Source organism: Taeniopygia guttata, chromosome 3, assembly GCF_048771995.1.
Source record: "Taeniopygia guttata chromosome 3, bTaeGut7.mat, whole genome shotgun sequence".
Taxonomy (NCBI): Eukaryota; Metazoa; Chordata; class Aves; order Passeriformes; family Estrildidae; genus Taeniopygia; species Taeniopygia guttata.
This window is the reverse complement of record NC_133027.1, coordinates 11,901,547-11,926,654: the sequence shown is the minus strand read 5'-3', so window position 1 is coordinate 11,926,654 and position 25,108 is coordinate 11,901,547. Positions and strand designations below refer to the sequence as shown.

The 25,108-nt window shown below is 52.2% G+C and overlaps 1 protein-coding gene across 1 annotated transcript; it reads right to left on the bottom strand.

Annotated features, from left to right (window-relative positions):
- Positions 1-18,308: 18,308 nt before the first annotated feature.
- LOC140683549 (serine/threonine-protein kinase PAK 3-like) lies at positions 18,309-24,845 on the bottom strand. The gene is made up of 6 exons (XM_072926160.1): positions 24,737-24,845; positions 24,016-24,133; positions 23,072-23,171; positions 22,432-22,628; positions 19,891-20,028; positions 18,309-18,529 (listed from the first exon to the last, which is right to left on the bottom strand). Exons 1-6 carry the CDS (start codon positions 24,784-24,786, stop codon positions 18,437-18,439), a joined length of 696 nt encoding a protein of 231 aa, XP_072782261.1. The 5' UTR covers positions 24,787-24,845; the 3' UTR covers positions 18,309-18,436.
- Positions 24,846-25,108: the final 263 nt, after the last annotated feature.

The window sequence follows — 25,108 nt, the reverse complement described above, 5'->3', positions numbered from 1 at the left end:
ATGATCGATGCAATCCCGTGGCACACATTCCATGGGCACCGGTGAGCCAGTGGGAGCAGCGGGCTGAGCTCAGATCCTGACCTGCAGAGTCCCTGCTCCCTGTCCTCCACCGCCCCCTGCTCCGTCCCTGCCAGCCCCACCGCGCACGTCCCTGCCAGCCCCGAGTAGACGGCGCCGGGCACCGCGCTCCTGCAGGTAACCCAGCGGAATCGCTCCTGCAGGGCTCCTGAGCCTTCCCTGTGGGCGAGACGCGGCTGTCAGCGCTCGGGCCGGGGCTGGGAACAATCCCCGACCTCCTCGCTATGTCCCCCGAGCAGCCCAGGCCGGGCACCTCCACCCGAACGGGGCAGCGGCGGCTCGGGGCGGGCGGCCGCGCTACTGAGCGGCTGAGCTTGGTCCGGGGAAGGCGCAGCGGAGGCGGGGGTGAGGCCCTGCTACGTGTGTCCTCCGCGGGCCCCGAGAGGAGCCGGAAGCGGAGTTGGGGCCGGAGTCGTGACAGACGGAGCCGAGGCCCGGCCATGCTGCCCAAGACGCAGCTACTGATGCCCGCCCGGCAGCGCCAGCAGCAGTACGGCGAGGGCCGCCAAGGAGGAAGCGCTGCCGACTGCTCTACAGACTCGCTCCATCATTTGAACAACACTGCTCAGTCCACAGACCATGAAACAGAAAGAGAAAAATCACCCGTTTGCAAGAATGCCCAGAGTGTGCAGTGAAAAGATGAAAACAATGGACCCTTGCAAAAGTCCCCAGACCGTACCACTAAATGAAAAAGCATGGATGCTTGCACAAGTTTGCAGACTGTGCCAAAAAAGGAAGACAAAAAGACACTTGCATGAGTTCTGTAGTTGTACAGCAAATCAGGGCGGGAAAAAAGGACACCTGCAGAAATCCACAGAGTGTAAAAGAAAAAGGAAGAAAAAAGGACACGTGCATGTGTCTGCAGATCCTACAACCACAGAGATAAAAAATGGATGCCTTCAGACACCCTGCTGGGCAAGAGACACTCCCTTTTGAGCTGAAGCTGTTGGCAGGAGCTTTACCAAAAATATGGCATCATTATGTCAGTTTTGTTTCGGCCCAGTGAAAAATCTCTTACTTACCTGTCAGACCGTTAAAAACTTTGTGGGATGACACCAACAAGAAAGCCCTGCCAACTGCTCTATGGATTCACTCCATCATTTGATCTGTTCTGCTCAAGTCTGCAGGCCAGGGAAAAAAATGGAAAAAGAACCCACCTGCACACGTCCCCAGTCTGTGCAAGACTGTGGTAGATAGGGACAGGCGAACGGAAGATCACGGGATGTGACGGAAAGAGAGACCCTTCCCCCCTTCTCCCTGCCCCACGTTATCTATTAACCCCAGAAGCATGTGACCACACCTGTTGCAGTAGTTTTCCACTACCGACTAACCCCTGAGACCCCACAACCCCCCTCTGACGTAGCAAAGACCCCCGAGACTATTTAAACCCACGAGATGAGATAATAAAGGCTTTTCGATCGTCCACCAAATTGGTGCCAGCGTCTTTGTCGATTAGCCCGAGTGGTCTGGAGAGGCCGGACCACCGTGCTGCCCCCAGAACCAGGTTGCCGTTGTCTTTTACAAGGCAACACAAGACAAAGAGGAAAAAAAGGGTCACCTGCAGCAATCAGCCAACTGTATAAGAAGAAGGCAAAATTAAGACACTTGCACATGCCTGCACACCCTACAATTGCAGGGGAAAGAGAAGGATGCTTGCATTTGTCCACAGCCTTAACAGCATCAGGCGACAAAAAGGACTCCTTTGACAGGGCACACACTGTCCCAAAGCAACACAAAACTTGCTTGCAGTGCATAACCCGTAGCTCAAAGTATCCAAGAGGAATGCAGAACAGGCACCAAGCCCACACACCCTGTACCTTGGCCACCAGTGCTTCTGACTAAAACTAGTTCCCTAAATTGGAATGCCTGTCATTCCTGCACATTTACTGCATGGCTAACATCAACCAGCAAATTGTAGGGCTCACTGAAGGAAGAACGATTTTTTTAGTGGGGAAAAGATGCCGAGGAACAAATGGCCCATATGTATTTGCATGACACTGGAGCAGTGTTGATGTTGGCAATATGGCAGGGACATGTCCTCTGCACGGGGCAGTGCCCACGTCATGTGCCAAGGAACAAATGGCCCATATGTGTTTGCATGACACTGGAGCAGTGTTGATGTTGGCAATATGGCAGGGACACGTCCTCTGCACGGGGCAGTGCCCACGTCATGTTAATGGCCAGGGGGGCCCTTGGGGCAGCCCTCACAGTGTGGGTGCACCCATGCCTGTTCTCTCCACTTCCACCAGCTGCCAGGTCAGCCCTTCTCTTGACAAAGTTCTCTGTCCCACACTGAGCTCCTGGTGCCTTTGCAAAAAAACACTCCCTTTGGCTTGTGGGAAACCTGCCAGGTCAGATTCCTCCATGGATGTGGGTTTGAAATCTCTGTCATGCCCACGCTGGATACGTGCTGCATAGTAGTACTGCATTTTTCAGTCATTTGCTGCACTCTCATTTTTGGCCTGCAGGAGCTGAGTGAATTGATCCTGGTTTTCCTGAGCTTAGCCTTTTCTTTTCTGGGCCGTATAGCTCACTGAACCACAAACTCCAAATCTGCTGCAGACAGCTGCAAGCACCAAACAGGCAAACAATCCAAAATGCAGGTTCTGTGGAATTCTTGTCCATCATTTCATTCTAAACCTCCTCAGAATGTGCCACAGGTAGAAGCAAACAGGTCCCAATCTCACAGGTAATAGGAGAAGGCCTCAGGTCAAGAACAGGAGTTCAGCCAATGGCTAAAGGAACCAGAGGAATTTGCAAGGCAGGTGAGTGCTGGAGATGATGGAGGCCTGCCAAGCTGCCTGCTCTTGTCTTGCTGCTGAAATCCTGAATTTCATTGTGGTAAACAGGCAAAATGAAATTAAAAGGAGGTTGATGACTTCTAGAAAAAATGTGCCTATTTGTTAAAAACTAGAACAACAGAGGAGGAGGCCTCAGGGTAAGCCTAGGGCCTGCGGGAAAAGCCAGAGGTAACTGTAACAGTGCCGTGTAACAAGGTGTTTCTCCAGACACGAGGTACCCTTGAAAGACCCCGGGTGCGTCCCACCCAGGGATTTTTAAAGTCTCTTGGGGTTGCTTGCTTGGTGCGCTTTGGATCCTCTTGCAGATGGGTCCTTTTCTTGCTCACTGACAGGTCTGTAAGATGGTGCAGTCCGACCAATCAGTTTGGAATACAGCAATCCTATTGGGTGGCTGGTTTCCCAATTGTAGTTCGAGTTGCTCTCATCACCCTTTGATGTAACTTTTCTGGAACATTCTTACTATTGCACCTTATTACTAACCTGCATTTCTCTGTTTAGTAGCCATATACACACACTTAAATAACCGTACATTTAACTGAATAACTTATCACATTAATTATATAACACCTCATTATATTGATTAACAATCCATAATGGCTTAGTGTAATAATTAACTATTAGTAACTTTGCCTTTGAAAGTGAATTTATTTATAACAGCGTCCGCTCCATGCGCTGGGAGAGCCGGGCCCAGGGGCTGCTCATCGACCGCTCCCTCTTTGAGCGGGAGATGCTCAGCCCGGGCGACGCCCAGGGGCCAGCCCCGCGCCCCTTCAGGGCCACGCAGTTCCGCAGCTTCGTGCGCCAGCTCCACCGCTACGGCTTCCGCAGGGTGCCGGGCCGGGCTGGCTCAGCTGCGCCGGGCGATGCCGGGGCCTGGCTCCACTACAGCAACCCCTGCTTTCGCCGTGACCGCCCCGACCTCCTGCTCCGCGTCAGGCGCCGGAGCACGCCCAACAGGCAGCGGCCGGCGGCGGGGCGGGAGTGCTGCAGGCGCCCGCCCTGCGGCTCGCAGCAGCTCCCCGGGGCACGGCTGCTGCCGGACGGGCAGGGCGGGCACGCTCGCTTCCAGCCGCTGCCCACGGAGCGGCCGCCGCTGCCGCCTGGGCGCCCGCCCAGCGCTTCCTCCTGCTGCACAGGGAGCGGACGCTGCCGGACGGGTGGGAGCTGCGCAGCCCCTGGCCCGGCCGCTTCCAGCAGCCGCCCGGAGAGCAGCCGCTGCTCGCCTGGCGCCCGCCCTGCAGCTTCCACCTGCTGCACCGGGACCGGCCCATGCCGGCCCGGCGGGAGGGGCCGAGCCGCTTCCAGGAGTTCTATGGGCAGCGGCCGCCGCCCGCCGAGCAGGAGTTGCTTCAGATCCCGCCCTCCGACTTGCTCGGTTTCTGCGGGGAGCCGCTGCTGCCGCTCGCAGGGGCGCAGCCCCGCAGCCGCTTCCAGGACCTCTACGGAGAGCAGCTGCCTCCAGTCGACCGGGAGCTGCTCAGGATGCAGCCCGGCAGCTTCCAGCCTCTCCACAGGGAGCAGCAGCCCCCAGCCTCTGTCTCGCAAGGTAGGAAAAGAGCTGTAGCTCCTTGCTTTTCCAAAAGGTCATGAAAAGTGACTGAAGTATCTTTCCATAAGGATCTGTCAGCTCTGTCATTCTTGGCCCAAAATTGTCAAGCCTATTAAACCTATTAGAAAGCCAGAAGGTTCTCTGTCTGGTTTTCCTGTGTGCTTCCTGTGATGTTTGATCCAGGGTAGCAACAGAGATCTGTGTCCCAGAGCCACATTGTGGAGCCTGACCAATGTGTTTGGATTCTTGCAGCTGCCTCAGGCACTTCAGCCCCCAGTGCTCCACCTGGCAGTGCTGCAGCATTGACAGCCTCCAGCTCAGCGCAGAAGGCCCCTGGGGAAGAGCAATTGCCACCAGTGGATCTGGGCTTTGCCATAGAGCAAATGATTTGGGAGATCAGGAGGTCCCTGTCTGAAAGGTCTCCCTCTGCTCAGGTAATCCCATTGGAGAGGAAGAGAAGAGGCTGGGCTGAGAGCTTTTCAATGTTGTTACATGGAGAAGGAGAGTAACTTATCCTTGATGTGATCCCAGCAAAATACCGAATGATCTCTAATTTTCTTATTTTCTATTGTTCTTTCAAGGGGAATATTAATGTTGTCCCTGAGTCTTCAGGAGGGGAGCCTGTGGACCGAGCTGCAGCCGAGGAAACTCCATCTGGCACCAAGAGCTGCGGGAACAGTTCTCCAGAGCCCGAGGAGCCTGGTAAGGACAGAGCCCCCATTGGTTTAGAGAGGTGTGAGACGGCTGCTCTGAGCAGGAGGGGAGATGAGAAGAGTTGAGTTCTTGTCTGAAGGGTTGGTGCTTCCCGGTGCCTTTAGTTCAAATCCTGCACTGGCACAACCTGCCCAAGCCCTGCCCTCCATGCTTCTGTAGAGGCTCTGACACCAAGTCCTCTGCTGTGGCAAGAGAGCAGGGAATAAACCTGACCTTGTGGGAGTTGTGTCACCAAGCTGGCTGTCCCAATTTGGTTCATAACTCAGCCCTCAGCAGCCTTCAGCCATTTCAGTGAGGACGGTGGTCTCTCTGTCACTGGCACTGTCTCTGTTTCAAGCTCTCTTGGGTGCCATTTGCACTGTGAGTGCTGAGACTCTGTCAGGATACTTAAATACTTTATACTGTTCAGTTTTGAACACTTGGAAGGATCCCTGTTCTTTAAAGAGCAGGCTTCAAATTGCCAAGTGAGAGTCTGCCTTTCAGGCCATCTTTTAAAGTTCCTCATGGACGGACAATTGGTGCTCAAGGGACACTTGGGCAAAGGCCAATATTGACTCAGTGTTTCCTTTGCTTCCCAGATCCAGTGTGATTGACTTCCCCAGGAGGGCTGCCCTGTGTGGCTGGAAGAGACAGAGGAAGAGCCTGTGACCATCGGGCAGGTAGAATTCCTCTGTCTCTAGTTATATTAATAGATGCGTATAGTTACATTTATGTATGTAGTTGTATGTATAGGTTTATATAGTTACATTTATCTATCTAGAGGGTTAGAGATCTGAATAGTTAATTTATTTTTAGCTTTAAGTGTATATATTTATATTTTTAGGTGTGCAGTTTTAGTTATAGATGCCCATAGTTGCATTTATACATGTGTATAGTTACATTTACGTGTATGTAGTTACATTTATAGATAGGCATCTTTATTTTGATGTATGGGAGTTTAGTTACATAGATTGATGCCTGTATAGGTATAGGCCTCTTTTTAACTTCTTCCTCTGCTCTGCTTCCTCCCTCACCTCTTGCTTTTCCCCTGTGCCCCCTGTGTCCCCTCTGCCTGTGCTGGGTCCGAGCTGGGGCCGGGCCGGGCGGAGCAGCAGTTCGAGCCCGGGTGTCCCTGGAGCAGTGGGAGCTGCCGCTGGCCCCAGGCCCTGTCCCCTGAGGAGCTGCTGAAGGACGGTGAGAGCGAGGGGGCCGAGGGGGCGGTGACGCTGAAGGGACGGTGACCCTGAGGTGCTGCTGGGGCTGAGGGGTGTGGGGCAGCCGAGGGCGATGGTGGCACTGAGGTGACAGGGAAGTGGCACAGGCCGAGGGCGTGGCGGGTCTAGGGGGACAGGAAGGGTCAGAAGGGACTGAGGGGGTGAGAGGACTGTGAGGGGCTGAAGAAACTGAAGGGGGCTGGGGCTTTGCCGAGAGCATGGCGGGGCTGAGGGGATGGAGGGGCCGGCAGGGAGCACAGAGGGCTCCGGGACTGCAGCTCCGCCAGGCCTTGGAAGTAATTCCAGAGCCTCCGCTTTTGCCAGAGCTGCAGTGAAGACCTTGAGGACAGCCGGAGACCGACGGGATCCAGCAGGGAGAAGCCGCTGGCCAGCAGCAAGAGCAGGGATGGAGGACCTGCTGCTGCCACCCTGGAGAGAGCCCGGGTGAGGCACAGGACCGGGGAGGCAGGGTGGGGCTGAGGGTGGCGGGGCTGAGGCTGCGGGCACTGCCCGGCGGGGCAGGAGCGGGCCCTGCCCGTGCTGGGGCTGCTCAGCACAGCTGCCCCGGCTGGCACAGGGGCTGTCCTTGGGCAAGGCAGCTGTGCCGGCAGGGCCCGGGAGCTGTGCCGGCTGTGCCGGGCTGCCGGGGCTGGGGGACAGTCCCGCCGCGGCTACGCTCACCACGGCCTGGCCCGCTCGGCTGCTTTTTCCTTCTCACCCTCCTGGGGAGGCTCTGAGATCTTCTCCTCCCTCATGGAAGTGCAGCTGTTGCCAAGGGAAAGGTCCCCGTACTGACTCAGTGTTCCCTTTGCTTGCCAGCTGTGCCTTCTGCCATCCCTGTCCAGGAGAGCTGCTCTGCACGGGAGGAAGAGACTGAGGGAGAGGCTTTGGAGATGGGGCAGCTGGGATCCCTCTGTTTGTAGATCTGTTTAGAGATACATGGACTTGCACATAGACAGTGATAATTCCGTGTATATTTCCATATGTGTCTTGCTATTTGTATGGGTTTATTTCCATTAGTATATGTTGTTATATTTATGTATACTAATGTTGTTCTGTTGGTATACTATATATATATATATATATATATATATATATTAGATATAGATATAGATATAGATATATGTATATGTATATATGTATATATATATATTTGCTATTAAATATATGTGTATATATGTATACACATATACACACATATATCTGTGTGAAATTCTTTTTCCTGGGTATACAGTTGTGTAAGTATCTCTTTTGATGTAGTTGTAGTTGGCTTTTAAAATATATATATTGCTATTTGTGGAATTGTGTTATTATATGTTCTATTATGTATAAGGTCATTCCATGTACCCTCTCGCGATCTGTAGCGACCCCCCGGGTTCTCCCATTTCCCCCCACGGTCTGCCTTCCCGAGAAAGTGCCCAGTCACTCTGTTTACGTCTCTCAGACCATCTGTCAGCCACGCGGCGGGGTCGGGAGACGACCTGGCACCCTTCCATCTGTCCATCTCCCATTGGACCCCTGCACCCCACTATCCCCAGTCCCCCCGTGGCGTTATCTCATTGGCCGCCCCGGGTTTCCCCTATCCAGTACTTATAGAGCGGGTTGGGGACGCCCCGGTGCTTTTTCTCCCGCCTGGCCCCTGATCGCTGCTGCTGCCCAACCCGCGGGCTTTTTCTCCCGCCTGATTCCTGCGTGCTGCCGCGGCTCTCTCTCTCGCCCGGCCCCTGACTGCCGCAACCGCCGCCGCTGCCCCGGGCGATCGCGGCCGCCTCGGACTGTCCTGCGATCGCTGCCGCAGCCTCACCGCCGCCGTCGCCACTGCCGTGGTCGCTGCGGCTCCCGCACGTGCCGGCTGCAGCGCTGCGGCTCCACACGCAGCCTCTCTTGGATCGCGGCCAGCTTCGGAGCGCGCCGCCCCGCCCCCGAATCGGCCAGGCGGCACGGACAAACTCGAACTTAGCACGCAGCAGCTTCTCGGTTTTTGCCTTCCCAACCAAGCCGCAATAAACCGAGATATCGCCCGCGGGGGAAAAAGTCTCTCTCCTTTTATTTGCCTCGGGACTCGCCTCGCTCCCAAACCCACGCAGCACCGGCAGATACCCGCGAGGGTTCGCCGGAAAGCACGGAAGTTGCCAGCGCTCCCCCCCTCCTCACGGAGGGGAAGACAAGAAAGGGGGGACGAGAGGGGGACAAGAGAGAGCGCTAAGGCAGTTGTGGCGCCCGAACGTGTTGCTTGGGACGAAAGGGGGGACAAGAGAGAGCGCTAAGGCAGTTGTGGCGCCCAAACGCGTTGCTTGGGAGCTCCAAGCACACGGACTGAGGACCACCAAGCCCCGAAAAGCTCATTGATTTACCTCGTGGACGTTACAACACCCTCGCAAGCCGTGGTTCTGTTTTAAGGAGCCAAGGCTTCCAGAGGGGTGGGGCCGGCACCTTTGGCTAGCACCGCTGAAGCTCGGCCCCCCCACGGTGAAAACTTCGCAGCTGGACGTTTCGTTTCGCCTTCGGACGTCGCCAGACCCGTGGTGAGTTACCGGGGTCCCCCTGGGCTGGGTACGCCTTGCTCCCTTTGGGGTGAGTTTCTCTTTCTCCCACAAGAGGGCGTAAGAGCCCACATTTTGTCTCCCGCTTCAGGGAGTGTGTAAGGGAAGGCTTCCCAGTCTCCGACAGGTGTCTTTTTTTTCTTCTTTTGTTATTTTACCAGCCGCGAGGGTTGTGACACGCCTTAACATTGACATAATGGGTGCAAAAATGTCTGTGTCACAGGAGAGAATTTATGTTCAAACCCTAGGAATTTTAGTGGGGGGAGGGAAGAAATGTAAAAAATCAGACGTGAAGCGTTTTGCACGGTGGCTTCTGCAGTCTTTCCAGGACCTGTCGCAGGAAAATTTGTACCAAGTTCAATTCTGGGACCGAGTGAAAAAAGAAATTGCCCAAAAGGAGGATCAGTCCTTTTCAATTTTTATCCACCTGGCAATCCAACTGAAAAATATTGTCAAAGATAACTGCGAAGGGAAGCCAAAGCCACCGCAGGGCGAACGCTGCCTCCCAAGCCCCCCAAATCCCCCAAAAACCCTCTCCTATCCCTCTCTCCCTAGCCCGGGGATTCTCAGACAGGCATCCTGGCAAAACCAGCCGCAGGCAGATTCTGGTCTCTCTGCTAACCCCCAGGCTCCATCGCAGGACGATGCTGGCATCGCCCTGCACCCTTCCCCTCCCCAAACCTCCTCTCTTAGCAAAGTTGTGAGTTTTAAAACCCCAGATTCCTCCCCAGGACCTTCCCCGGACCTTTCCCAAAATGATTCCCTTCCCTGCCCCAAGGCACAACATGGAGGGGACCGCATGGCATGCCCATCCCCCTCCCTGCATTCTTTGTCTCCTAACGACCCCCTTCGCCCTACAGCCAACCCCTCCCACTCCCGAGACTTCTCCACCCACCCCTCCCCTCCACCCCCTTCTGGCACCTCCCCTAATGAATCATTCATCAGTCCTCCCTCCGACCCCGCCCCTGCGGGTGAGGTAACACCAGCCACACCCCCTAGCCCTGGTCCTGCCCCCGCCCTCGGTTCCCGTGGCCCGCCCTCTGGTTCCCATGCCTCGGTTCCCGAGGGAGGGGGGGGGACGGAGGAGGAGGGAGGGGGGGAGGGGGGAAGCCGCGACCTGCCGCAACCCCTGCTTGCCTTTTCTGCCGCACCAGTCACCTACACCCCGCGGCAGAGGGGCAGACCCTTGGCACAGTGGACCCCTATCCCACAGGCTGTAATTAGAGATGTTTGCAAAGCCCAAAAAGACTTTGGTCGGGAAAGTGAATACTTTCGGGGACTTTTAAAAGTCACACTTTCCTCCAACGAGTACGTCCCTGCTGACATTCGCGCTCTGTTTTTGTGCTTGCTTACTCAAGCTGAGTTTTTGGTATGGGAATCCGCATGGAGGCGGGAGGTACGGGATGCATTACCGCAACTTTGGGCAAAAGCCGAGACCTCCTCTGACACCGATGGAGGCATGTTAACCATTGACCACCTGTGCGGGATAGGGGATTGGGACGTGGCAACAACACAGGCTGAAAAGATTCCAAGGGGGGCATTGGCAGCAACTGCCAATGCGGCAGAAAAAGCATTTTTTAAGTTAAAACCCCGTGGTCCTGTTGTTAACTGTTTTTCTATTAAGCAGGAGACACAGGAATCTTTCGTTAGTTTCGTAGACAGGTTGTACAGGGCAGCTGAATCGCAGGTGCCAGAGGACGGATTGAGGCAGGGCATGGTGAAGCAGATCGCCCTGCAGATTGCCAACGAGGCCTGCCGACAGGCGATGCTGAGCCTGCCCCTCGACCCAGAGCCAACGCTCCAAGACATGCTGGACGTGTGCACTCGAAGTCTCACCCTGCCTTCAAAAGACCCTCCGGGGACACCCCAAACGCCATCACGGAGAGTCTCCTTTGCCGAAGCCCACACGCCATCCACGGCTCCGGCTCCTGCACGCCGCTTCACTGGGCCACCACCCAAAGGCTACCATCCAGGACGGCCCTGCAACCTGTGCAATAAGAAAGGACACTGGGCATCTCACTGCCCCCTCAAAGAGGACTTCTTGCGTTTTAAAAAACAGCAGCAAGGGCAAGGTGCCTCCAACTCAGGGGGACATTCAAAAAACTGATTTCCCAGCGCAGTCCCTCCCTGCGTAAGGACACAAATTTGGTGGGAAACATAACATCAGGGGGCAGGAGGGACAACACATTAGCATACCCACCTGAGGACAATAACTCTAATACCAAACACGACATTTCTGGAGTGCACAATAGGGGAACAAGAGCTGGTGAACCAGCCTGTGTGGGAGGAGTTGGGAATTTCATCTCACAGGCATGGCTTGGTCGGGACCCCGACCATCCCAGGCCCATCCTTAACACCCAGTCCAACTTCTCTCCATACAGGTTGGCCCTAACCGAACCCCTACTGCTCAGGGACAGCAATTGGCACTTTGTCACAGTGGACACACAGGACCCAGGGACCTGTAGAAAACTCCCCAGTAAGTACATCGTCCTTGGGGACACAAAATACACGCCACTCGACATCACTATCGCACCCAATTTGACACGTGCAAACCCTAAACATCTGGTGCTGTGGCTGCACTGTGCTCACCCGCCAGTCTACCTTCCCAAAGGGCAAATCATCGCCCAGGCCATACCTGTATCTGGGGTTTCTGTCTACCCAGAAGACCTGTGGAGGAAAACCGCAAAGCAGATCTACGAGGTGTGTCAGGCCCAGGTAATTGGGAAGGATAAACCCAAAATTGAGTGTTACATGTGGAACGGCGGTGAGCACAAGTGGCTTAACGGCCTCTTGGACACAGGGGCAGACGTCACAGTCATTCCCTCACGGGATTGGCCGTCGCGTTGGGAGTTGCAGGACGTGGCTGGACACATTCAAGGTGTCGGAGGGGCACAATTGGCAAAACAGTCAAAAAACATCATCAAATTTGAGGGGCCAAACAGACAGACAGCTTACCTGCGTCCGTTTGTTCTGGATTACACGGAGCCCCTGTGGGGAAGGGACCTGATGGCCCAGTGGGGGGTCTCATTGACCATTCCTACCCCCCAGGTTTTTCGGGCAGCGGTCACTGAGGAGTGTCCTACCCAAAAGTTAAATTGGCTCTCTGATGTTCCAATCTGGGTAGAGCAGTGGCCGCTCAATAAACAAAAATTAAAAGCGCTCCAAAAACTCGTGGCAGAACAACTTGCCAAGGGCCATATCCAAGAAACAACATCTCCTTGGAATTCCCCCGTCTTTGTCCTGAAAAAACCAGGCAAAGACGAATGGCGGTTGCTCCACGACCTTTGTGCCATCAACAATGTGATCGAAAATATGGGTCCACTCCTACCAGGGATGCCGTCCCCCACAATGTTACCCAAAGATTGGGAATTGGCTGTGATTGACATCAAAAATTGCTTCTTTCATATTCCCCTCCACCCAGACGATGCACCACGTTTTGCCTTCTCGGTTCCGTCCCTTAACCGAGAAGCCCCAATGGAGCGGTACCATTGGTGAGTATTACCACAGGGCCTCAAATGCTCGCCCACCATTTGCCAGCGGTACGTAGCTTCATTGCTGACCCCAGTCCGTACAGCCACCGAGGGCGTGATCATCCAACATTATATGGATGATATCCTGATTTGTGCTCCCAATGACGATCTCCTTACACACGCGCTTAACCTGACAACCGATACGTTGGTTGCTGCAGGGTTCGAGCTGCGAGAAGATAAGATTCAAAAGATGCCACCCTGGAAGTACCTGGGCTTGGAAATTACCAAGCGGACTATTACTCCGCAAAAATTGGCCATCAAAAACAAAATTCGGACCCTAGCAGACGTCCAGCAGCTGTGCGGTTCTTTGAACTGGGTGAGGCCATGGCTAGGCATTACAAACAGAGACCTAGCCCCTCTTTTCGATTTATTGAAAGGGGGGGAGGAGCCGAGTTCTCCCAGGGAACTCACCCCAGAGGCCCAAGCAGCTTTGATTAGGGTCCAGGAGACAATATCTGCCAGACAGGCCCACCGGTATGATCCGGACCTGCCTTTTAAATTCATCATATTGGGCAGGCTGCCACACCTCCATGGTGTGATATTTCAATGGACAGACACCCCAAGGAAGGGCAAGGACCAAGACCGAAGGGACCCACTCTCCATCATAGAATGGGTCTTCCTAAGTCACCATCGGTCCAAGAGAATGACAAGGCCACAGGAGTTAGTAGCGGAACTGATCCGCAAAGCAAGAGCTCGGATCCGAGAGTTAGCTGGATGTGACTTTGATTGCATTCACATTCCCATCAAATTGGAATCGGGCCAATTCACCAAGGCCATGCTAGAACATCTGTTACAGGAAAATGAATCCCTGCAGTTCTCTCTAGACAGCTACACAGGCAAAATTTCAGTTTTGAGACCAGCCCACAAAATTTTTGAATCAGAAATTCAATTCGCATTGTCCATCAAACAAATTCAGAGCAAAAAGCCACTCAAGGCCTTGACAGTTTTTACAGACGCGTCCGGGAGTTCCCACAAGTCTGTAATAACTTGGAAAGACCCCCAAACGCAACAGTGGGAGACAGACATTGTGGAGGTGGAAGGCTCCCCTCAAATAGCTGAGTTGGCTGCCGTCGTCAGGGCCTTTGAGCGATTCTCTGAACCTTTTAATTTGGTAACTGATTCGGCATATGTGGCTGGTGTAGTGTCTAGAGCGCAGGACGCTGTTCTACAGGGTGTGTCCAACGAAGCCCTGCACAAGTTGCTCTCGAAACTGATTAAGCTAGTCTCCCACCGAGAGCAACCCTTTTATGTGATGCATATCAGGTCACATACCAACTTGCCAGGGTTTTTGGCAGAGGGCAATCGGCGTGCCGATTCTCTCGCTGCCGCCCCGGCTCAGGTAGCTCCGCTCCCAGATAAGTTCCAGCAGGCTAAGATCAGCCACCAGTTTTACCACCAGAATGCGCCCGGGCTGGTCCGGCAATTCCACCTCACTCGTGACCAAGCCAGAGCCATTGTGGCCACCTGCCCGTCCTGCAAGTCGCTCCTCCTACCATCGGTGAGCTCAGGGGCAAACCCTAGGGGTCTGAAGTCCTGCGAGGTATGGCAGATGGACGTTACTCACATCCATTCCTTTGGGAGGATGAAGTACGTCCATGTCTCCGTGGACACTTTCTCTGGGGCAGTCTTTGCTTCTGCCCACGCAGGGGAGAAGGCCAAAGACATTGAAAAGCATCTGATACAGGTCTTCGCTATGCTGGGCGTCCCTAAATTGATAAAAACAGATAATGCCCCCGGGTACACATCCAAGGGATTTGTCAGCTTCCTGCAGCAATGGGGAATAGAGCACAAAACTGGCATCGCATATTCCCTGACAGGTCAAGCAGTGGTGGAACGGACTCATCAGAGTCTCAAACGCATGCTGAAACAGCAAACACCAACTATGAAGGTGGAGTCCCCTCAGGTTCGGCTCGCGCGTGCCCTCTTTACACTGAATTTCCTAAATTGTTCTTTTGAAAACCTCAACCCACCAGTCACCAGGCACTTTAACAACCACGAGCTGAGCAAGGTTAGGGAAAAACCACCAGTGATCATCAAAAATCCAGAGACTTGGCAGCTGGAAGGGCCCCATGAGTTAGTTACCTGGGGACGGGGATATGCTTGCATGTCCACGCCCTCAGGACTGAGATGGGTCCCGTCCAAATTTGTCTGGCCATATGTCCCCAAACACCAGACTGATAAGAAAAAGGATCCTCAGGTGAAGCATGCAGCCCTCCGCAGACGGAGAAAGTCTCCCCTCTTCCTTTTTGATTCAGCACCTTCTCTTTCAGAGCCTTCCCTTTCACCATGCAGTTCCCTGGACTCACCTTTCCCTTTTGATTTAAACCTCCCCTCCTCAGAATGCTGACTTATGTTGCTGTTAACATTCATTGTTGTTATTATGAGTTTTAGTAATGTTAAAAGTTTTAAAGGTCATCAATTCCACCGTGCACATCGACCACGCAGTCTTCACCGCCCCATCAGAGCTGACATCCGATCAACACAGACAGCCAGAGAAGAACCGAGCAGACATTGGGTTCAACGATGGGGAAAAGGACTGTAAAACCTCCCATTTAAGTTATTTTCTGTTCTTTTCTTTTGAAAAACAGAAGAGGGAGTTGTGGAATTGTGTTATTATATGTTCTATTATGTATAAGGTCATTCCATGTACCCTCTCGCGATCTGTAACAACCTCCCGGGTTCTCCCATTTCCCCCCGCGGTCTGCCTTCCCGAGAAAGTGCCCAGTCACTCTGTTTACGTCTCTCAGACCATCTGTCAGCCATGCGGCGGGGTCGAGAGACGACCTGGCACCCTTCCATCTGTCCATCTCCCATTGGACCCCTGCACCCCACTATCCCCAGTCCCCCCATGGCGTTATCTCATTGGCCGCCCCGGGTTTCCCCTATCCAGTACTTATAGAGCGGGTTGGGGACGCCCCGGTGCTTTTTCTCCCGCCTGGCCCCTGATCGCTGCTGCTGCCCGACCCGCCGCCTCTTCTCCCGCCTGATTCCTGCGTGCTGCCGTGGGCTTTTTCTCCCGCCTGATTCCTGCGTGCTGCTGCGGGCTTTTTCTTCCGCCTGATTCCTGCTCTTTCTCTCGCCTGGCCCCTGACTGCCGCAACCGCCGCCGCTGCCCCAGGCGATCGCGGCCGCCTCGGACTGTCCTGCGATCGCTGCTGCAGCCTCACCGCCGCCGTCGCCTCTGCACACAGAGCGCCGCGGCTCCACACGCAGCCTCTCTTGGATTGCGGCCAGCTTTGGAGCGCGCCGCCCTGCCCCCGAATGTGCCAGGCGGCACGGACAAATTCGAACTTAGCACGCAGCAGCCTTCTCGGTTTTTGCCTTCCCAACCAAGCCGTAATAAACTGAGATATCGCCCGCGGGGGAAAAAGTCTCTCTCCTTTTATTTGCCTCGGGACTCGCCTCGCTCCCAAACCCACGCAGCACCGGCAGATACCCGCGAGGGTTCGCCGGAAAACACGGAAGCTGCCAGCGCTCCCCCCCCCCTCACGGAGCTAGCTGGGGCAAAAGGGGAGACAAGAGAGCGCTAAGGCACCCCTGATCTCTGACAAGTCGCCTCCCCAAGAAAAAGCCTGTCTCAATGGCTTGAAATGAAACCAGTTCCCAATTCCAGCAGGTTGCTGCTCACACCGTAAGCATTTCTACACTACTGTTAACAACCACAGAGATTCAAAACCTTCCAAATTCCAGAACATCAAGTTTTCAAAGGTTTCTGTTCCTCTGCATTTGCTACAAACTCTTGAAATGCTTTCTAGACATATCCTGGAAAATGTTTCAAGAATCAGATTTGCATTGAGTTGCAAAATACTTACTGAGCTCATGGTGTTTAGTGATCAAAAAAAACCCACCAAAATAAGTGGGACAAACTCCAAAAAAGGAATGTCAGGGATGTGATCAATCCCTTTGGTTCCTTTAGGCAGCCCTCTGCAGATTTTTTTGGCGTGACAGAAAGCTGCTCTTCCAAACCTATCAGAAAAGTAGAGGCAAGATTATCCATTTGGATTGCCAGTTTCTTGAACACTCCCATGCCCTAGGACTCCCATTCCCAAGTCTCCAGTTCCTGTCCAAAGCTAGAGGCGAAATCCGTGACTCTGGTACTTGAGCCCACCTGCAGCCCATCCTGCAGCCCAGCCCAGCCCCTCAGCATCAGAAGCCTTTCCAAGAATCTTCTGCACTCACCTGTATGGTGAGTCCAGAGTTTGGCTCGCAAATGTCAGCAAATTGCTCTCTATTCCCTCGCGGGATGGAGAAGATGGATGCTCTGCGTCTGCTGCGCAGCAGAGAATCCCTCAACTGGCTCAACAGACTCCGTGCCAACAGAGCCTCCTGCAGCTAAAGGAATGCAGGATTTGTTACGATTAAACTTTTCTTCAACATGTTCTTTTTCTGGGAATTCCTCACAAGCATTTCGTCAATGCAACTGGCAGATGCTTTTGCTGGCTGAAGCCACACTGCGTCTTTCCTTAAGAAATGAATAAAGGAAGCACAAATTGCCTGCTGAAACCCTTCTGCTCCCTTCCAAATCAGATCACTAGTCAAGCACAAGGCTCAGGCTCATCCCCGATTCCCTCTGAGAGACAGGAGGTAATATTTTGCCTCAGCCAAAAGGTCATTACAAAAAAAGAATGAAAGTTGTTGGTGCTAGCTGTTGTTAGTTATGGTTTGCATTTGTTCCAGTTAATTTTTTGGGTGTTGATGTGTGCTGGAAAATGGGGGGGGTTGAACACCAAACCAAAAGGGAAGTACACCCAGCTCAGTTGAATCCTTACTAAGAAAAACGGTTCTCTTTTGCTTTAATGACTTTGTCTCCATTTAATTGTACCTAAGAGTTTATTTCTAACACCTTTCTCCCAGCAGCTCCGAGCTGCAGCGTGGCACAGCTCTTGCTGTGTGCCAGAGAGCACGAAGCAGGCCGGCCTGCTGGCCCTGAATATTTCTGCAAAGCACTCTGCAGGTCACAGCTTTGCTGTGGCTCAGTGCAGAAGTGCAGGCGCTGCCTCCCAGAGCTGTGTGGGGCACTGGCTCCTGCAGCCATGAGCTGACAAGCTGTCCCTGCCTCCCGCTGGCCCATGGTCCCCTGGCACAAGCGCCGTGCCTGAAGGACGCTGCCCTGTGCTCCAGCCTGCCGAGCAGCCCGGCTCCCTGCCCCGGTGCCCAGAGTGCTGCACACACTGCTGACCTTTGCCAGGAGTCGCAGGGCAGCCAGCACAAGAGTGGGAATGCTGAGCCAGGCTCCGCTTCCCCTCGGGAGCAGCCGGCTGCGCTTGGGCGCTGAGAGCAGAGGATGCGCCCGCTGCCAGCAAGAGGCACGCAGGGCCGGGCTGTGCCTCCTGCAGCTACAAGGGCCTCCTTGCAGCCTGCCCCTGCCCAGGCTCAGGCTGCTCCGGGCTCTGCCAGGGCTCTGCTGCAGCTCCACGCCGGGCAAGGCCGGGCCCGCTCTCACCTCACACTCGCTGACAGCTCTGCACCGCAGGAGACCTTTCAGAGCACCTCTCTGATCTTTCTGCTTTCTCTGCTGAGCAAGGCTCTCCTCCGGCCAAAGACATTGCCCTTCGCGATACAAATCCAAGTGGCAGGCACCCAAATGCTCTCGAGTCACAGCTGAAGGCCTGCATCTGCACAGGATGTTTTGGCTGCCCCACTCGCCCTTTGGTTTTTCCCGCAAATGCCATTGCCCTTTCTGCCTCAACTGGAAGTGCCACAGATGTGCCAAACGGGGCCGGTGGGCCGTATGCCAAAGGCAGTGTAGTCTGGAGAGGATGAATGAAGAAGAGCCTTCTCCATTTACAAACCATACCAAAGAAGCCATAAGTGTGTCTCAGCACCAATAAAAGACAACTGGCAATTCAGAAGGAAATGTTTTCTGAAGGGGTCAGAAGGAGGGGAATCTTCCAAATGACTTGATGCTTTGAAAACTTTATTTAATTATAATCCTATCCATAAACCTATACTACAAAACTACTTAACAATCCTAATCTAGAGTCCTACTCTACAATCCTACTCTAACTTGGTAATAATATCTTCATCGTTAGATTCTTGTCTTCTTCGTCTTCTTCTTCTTCGCTGAGTTGATGAGTGGTGCCAGGGTGGACGCTGGCTTGGCTGCTGTTACAAATGGATGCTAATCCACAGGAAAAAAAAACAACAAAGAACAGTGAACCATGACATTCCAAGCTCAGTGCTTCACAGACTCAATCAGGATTCCTCTAGCTCCTAGAAGGACCCAGAAAGTAAAACAATGGGACCATCTGCTCCCCACTCATCATGTGCAGGAGCTTGCCATCACAGGCAAACCTGGCCCAGAATCCCACTCATCCATTTATTCTGGTTTCTCCATCTTGCTGGGATTTTTGCCCTGCCAGTGCTCTAGAAATGGTGCTTTCTGTCCCTGGGGTTTTTTCCTTTCAGGAAGCTCCAATGACTCCCAGAGGTCCCTGTCTTGGAAAGACAGGCACCATGCTAACTTCCACAGGCACACAAAGCAGTGTCTGCCTTTCCATGCCCTGCCCCTTCTGTGTGGGATGGCACCTTCCTTCCCAGCAGGGCCAGTCCAGCGGCGATGGGTCCTGCAGTTCCCTCTCTGCCACACAACCTGGCAGTCAGCCTGGGACAGTTCCCCTCTGCCTGAGCATGCCAGGCAGCAGATGGGGCTGGGGCAAGTCCCTCTCAGCTGTCCCTGTTTGTGTGCCAGAAACCTCTAAGGGTGGGGTGGGGGGCATAAACCAGGGCCCCTCAGAGGCTCACAGTGAGTCCCTCAAAGCCCCTCCTGCCCACAGCCAAATCTCTCCAGACTGCTCTGCCAGGACTGGCAGCCTTGGGTTCCTCCACCACTATTTCATGTCTCTTTACCCTGCATTGCTGTACTTCAGTTCTTTTACCATTAGATAAAACTGAACATCCCACCAAATCAGGGCAACAGAAACAGCCAGAAAACAGAGCACCTGTCCTCTCAGGAAATGCAGAGAGAGGTGGAGTTATTCACTTTTGTGAAGAACAGGCCCCAGGGAGACTTTATTGCTGCTTTCCAAGATTTCAGAGTGGCTTTGAAGAAAGTGGGGGACACCTTTTTTAACAGGGCCAGTTACAAGAGAGTGTGGGCAAATAGTTTTAAACACATGGGGATCTAATCAGAGTAGGTCTAAGGAAGACCTTCTTTTCTCGGAGCATGGTGCCACTCTGGCACAGGTTGTCCCAAGAGCTTGTAGGTGCCCCCATCCCTGGAATCATTCCAGGTCAGGTGGGACAGGACTCTGAGCAACCTGATCTCTTTAAAGATGTCCCTGCTCATTGCAGGTCACTTGGACCAGAGGACTTTCCAGAGCCCTGCCAGCCCAGCCCAGTCTAGGATTCCTCACTGTTTTCATTTGAACATCACCAAGAGTGGAGGTGAGGAGGAAGGGGGCTCATCTGATGCCTCGGACCTCGGTGGAGGAGGAGCCCATCCCTCAGACACTGTTTCACCTCAGCCCCTTGGCATTTTACCTGCAGGAGCCTCTTGGCAGACCAGCGCTGCTCTTCGTCTGTCTGCAGGCAGCAGCTCAGAAAGTCACACAGGTGAGGCGAGAATCGGTTGGGCTTCCGCAGCTGTGGTCTCTCTCCTCTGGCTATCGGGAGTTCAGCCTGCATGAAAAGGAAACACGAGGCTCCACCTGCTTCTTTCCCATCTGTAACTGCTCTCCCAGAACCCACTGTTTAAGCTCCACCCTGCAGAGCACTTTCTGATAAGATGGAGATGGTAAAGGAAAGATGACTTTCCTTTACCAACAAAACACCATGGCTTTTCCAACATCCCGCTGATCTTGCCTTGGCAGTCAATTTCATTGACTGACCCAGTTAGTGGGAGCTACATCAGCAAAGCTTCTTTCCTTCTTGGAGGATTCACACCACCTTGACAGGCTTTTCAGAAGATGGACTCTGCTACACTAACACTACTATTTCCAAGGATTAGTACATGAAAGGCATCTCTGCAGTGCTTGTTGGTCCCTTAAGCACAGTGGTCATAAACCAAAACTCATTGAGCTTCTTGTCCTCTTCTAGAAAACAGAGGTGCATGGGAGGCAAGAATGGAAATCCACCAGGTATGCCTCAGGGTGAGGAAACAAACATTTGGAATCTCATATTCAACACAGACCCTTTAAGACACCTGCACAAATGTATTGGGATGAAAATGCCGGCTTAGGCACACAGGAGCCACCTGCAGCTCTGTCTCTCAGCTGCACGTTTCAGCCTCTTTATGTGGCAAAAGGAAACCTTTCCAAGGTCAAATCAGAAGAAGAAGCACCATCCCGATGGTCACCCTCTGCTCATTTGTATACTCAAGTCAATGCATTAATGGCGTCCCCATCGCAAAATATGTCTGTAAGAAGTGGGAGGTTTTGACAGGCTCTCCGTGACACCAGGCTGCAGCCTGGTCTCCAGAAAAATGCTCATCACAATAGTAACAGCTCTGTGCTGGTGGCACTGAAATAGATGGTGACCAAAAAGACTTTGTTATTATCCTCTTCAACCCAGAGGAAAATTTCCAAGCCCAAACCAGCAAGCACACTCCCCTGGAGTATAAATAATTATGGCAGCTTTCTTTCCTTTTCCCACACTCTCAGAGGTCACAAAGGGAGCTTTATCCTGTCTCTCTGCAACTGAGCCACTGGACATGGTGGGGAGCTGGAGTCCTCACTGCCCTTAGCACTGTGCAAGCCAGAGATGGCCCTGCTCCTATAGTAAAGGAACACAGCACCAGCATCAACCGCCCACGTTGGATCCCAGCCCCAGGCACCAGGCTGCAAGCTCATCAACTTTTTAAAAGACCCAGAAACAGCCAAGGGTTTAGTGTAACTGCAGTCGGAGAAAAACACATCCTCAACTTATCCAGGCCACCCACACACATGACTGAGCAATGTACAGATTATTTGAAAGCCTGAAAGTTTTGAAGACCCACAGGACTTGGAAAAGATGCTACAGTGTGGAGGAAAATCAATGTGCTGTGGTTAAAAAAAGAAAAAGAAAGCAAAACTGTTGGGGAAGATGAAACCGGAAAACCTTTACAAATATGTATGCCTGGCAAAAGATTTTGAGAATATGGAAACTGTAAGCGAGATTGAAATGAAAAGTAAGCTTTGAGATAGTTACTAGCCTTAGTTACTGAACAACTGGAAAACAATGGTATGGCCAGCTGAAGGTAATCCCCTTTTGATTAAACAACACCCTCTGCTGGCAGACAGGTCCAAGGGTCAGAGCAGACCCTACTAGCTTGGCAGAAGGGGTCCAAAGAGTAGTTTTTAGGGTTTAAAATGTAACACAGTATGGTAATGTAAGGATTCTTATAGGCTGTAGTAAATACTCTAGTATTTGTATCTTGGACTAGATTGGTTAGTGAAAATTTGAACATTCTGCACAGAAGAAGATTTATTGTCTTGTAACAGGAACTTCCTCACTCTTTCGGGTCTCTCTTTTGGGCTCCTCTTTCGGGCCTGCTCTGAGCTGTGGCTGGCAGCTCCAAGCAGGGCCCTGCATCCACGCCCTTTGCAATAAACCGAAAGTTCCAAGACCTGGCTTCAAAGATCTTTTGTCTCCGTCCATCCCGACCGTCCTACCCACTGTCACTCCTACACAAAACTACTTGGGCATTGCTTTAGTGGTTGTGTCTTTTTTCTTTTTCTTTTTCTTTTCTTTTCCGATAAAATTGAAACTGGGAAGGTGTAACGTCAATTTCTTAGGATATTTATCACATGTCTAACCTCTCCACTGAAAAATTCTTGCCCTTCAGAGACAGAGCACCAACGGAGTTCAAAAAGCAAATTAGAAATGTCAGGCAGGTTGCAGGCCAAAATGCCAGGTTTCTGAACTGCTACTTCCCTTCTGATGCAACCGAATTTACAGCAGATGCTGATGTGCTGCAGGGACATGTTTAGAAGGGGACCTTGGTGTAAGTGGTGCTAGCAGATGGCAATGGGATTTGTCCAATGGCACACAGGACATGGGACAGGTGAGAAAGACAAGTGGGATCAGGGAGTATTTGCACCTTACCGAAACAGGAGTTTCATTCCTGTGAGGAACTTCTCGTTCCACCATTTCGATGCCCACGATTCCAAAAGACCATATGTCCACTTTGGGGCCATATGGTTGACCTGTCAGCACTTCAGGCGCCATCCAGCCAGAAGTGCCGGCCACTGAGCTCCGTCTACGCTGCTCAGGGGTGAGCTGAGCAAAGAGGCCAAAGTCAGCTGTGGACAAATAAACATACCATGAAAGCCAGGTCAAGTTAGGAAATCAAGCAAAAGAATTCCCCACTCTCAGTCTATGTGTTGTTGAATCTCCTGAAGAACTGTCCACACTCAGTTTCCTTGGGGCTTTAGCCAAGGAAGTATGGAATTGGCCACTTCCAAAAAAATCACAGTTTTTTAAACGCTGCTCACAGCAGTGGCCTTTATTCCCCTGAAGCTTTAGATTGTAGCTCCCTCCCTCTGGAAGAGACACAAACACACCAACGCCACTCTTGACTTCTCCTGGTTCCTTATACCTCTGTGCACGTTGCAACCGTGCCTTCAGCTCACAGCGGTGGGGCCCTGCACTGCCACCAGCACCATTTCTGGGGAGTTGGCAGCCACTCAAAGCAGCCCCTCACCCCACATCCCTGAACGCTGCACCTGACCAGGAATATACTGACCCAGCTTGACAGAGCCGTCAGTTCTGAGAAGGATGTTTTCACTCTTCACATCTCGGTAGATCACGTGGTTCCAGTGAAGAAAATCCAGTCCTTGCAGGCACTGAGAGAGAAAACAGAAGCAGGAGGGCAAAAATTAGTGATTTCATCACACAAGAAAGGAAACAGAGTCTCTTAAAAGATTCCCTCTGCATGGGAATGGCGAGTAATGGCAGAACACAGTGCCATTGAGAGGAAGAGTTGCTGCTCCAACACTTGCAGAGCAGGACTTTTCTAAGGAAAGGTATGTCAGCTTTTGAAAGAGCAACAGCACCTGCTGTTGTAGACTGTCCCCTGCAAACCAGCCAGGATGACTGCTGCTGCAGTGGATGTGCTTTCTCCATGCAGAGGGCAAAGGAGGGGTTTGGCCAAGAAAGAAAAAGTCCCTCTCTTTGTTGTGAAGTGGATCACTTTTGGGTGGGAGGCTGCATGACGAGAGTTTTGTTGCTGGCCTCAGCACAGACTTGAAGTATCACATCAGTCACCTTCCTGAAGCAAAGAGCATTTTGGCTGCACTACTGTCCTTTTTAGTTGAGGACTGTGAGAAATGAGTCTCTGTTTTTTCTCAGCTGATCATTTCAAATCCTGCCACCAGCACCTTTGCTTTTACAGGCAAGGAATGCAGTGCAGACAGGCTCAAGATACAAGTTTAGGGAGGCAAGGTGGAGAAGAGCAAATACAAATACAGGAGGCAGAGTGAGACTACAACAGCAGGAGATAAGAGTACAAGAACTGAGTACACTGAGTGCAGGAGCACTGGCAGGCAGTTCCCTTGATATGCTTTTACTTGCCCATAGCATACCAGCACAAGGAAAACAAAGTTTATACATGAAACCTCTCCTGTTCTGAGCCTCTGTTTCCCAGACAATCCTGCCCAAGCCCTCGGAAGCACAGGTGGGCTTGCTGACCTCTCGACTGATGGCTGCTATCTGGTCTTCAGACAGGTAGGTCTTGCTGATGACATCGCTCAGAGTGCCTCCATCCATGAACTCCATAACCAGCCAGAATTGATTATCCACAAGGTAGCTGAAAGAAGGAAACAAGAGCATGGAGGTAAACATGCATGGTTAGTTTATTTTCTTGGTTCTTATTTCCAAGTCCCTGTGTGACAAGGACAGAAGAAAAGGAACAGACATTCCCTCTAGGCTGTGCATTGTTTGAAACCTGTCTCAAGAAGAAAGGCACAGCTTTGGAAAAGGAGATGTCTTAAATAGCCAGCAAGTAAAAACTGCAGTTTAGGAACAGATAAAAAACTTGTCACACTGCGTGTTTCTGGAAATAATCTTCCTGGCATGCAAAGCAATGGAAAAGAGGGGACATAATCCAAGGAAAATCCATGTTAGTTTACCCAGACGTAAGAGGACTGTTGAAAAAAGTCAAGTCCCAAAATAATGTGGTGGCTGTGAACTTACAGGCTATTAATTTAATTAGATATGACTGATGCAGGTTTTTGAATAATTTTCAAACTATGTGTGCCAGGGAATACTCCTGCAGACAAGATGCACTCTCTTCCCATCCACTGGAGATGAGCAGAGCAGTAATAATTAACCAATAATTACAGCTCTGTTTTGTGCCAGTGAACAATCTTGCATGTTTGCAATATGTAAACAAATATTTACAACAACTCACCTGCCTAAATAGTTGACCACGTTGGGATTCTTATTTATCTTCACAGTCATGAGTTCATAGGCTTTTAGTTCCTTCTTCCTCGGTCCTTGGAGATTTATTTTCTTTATGGCCACCTAAAATGACATTGAAAATCAGTAACTTGAGAAGTTGGTGGCACGAGACCACAAGGCACATGGAGCGAGTGATTTTGCAATGACACAGCCAAGCTGTGCCAAACTGCATTCTGATTAGGCATTGCAGTAATTAGGAACTGACATTGCAATAGCCCATTGCTCCGCTCCCATGGGTGCCAGTTACAGGACACGTGGCCACTGAGGTTTTGCTGTGTCCACTTGGTAACAGTGGTGTCTCACCCACAAACCTCTGAGCCCA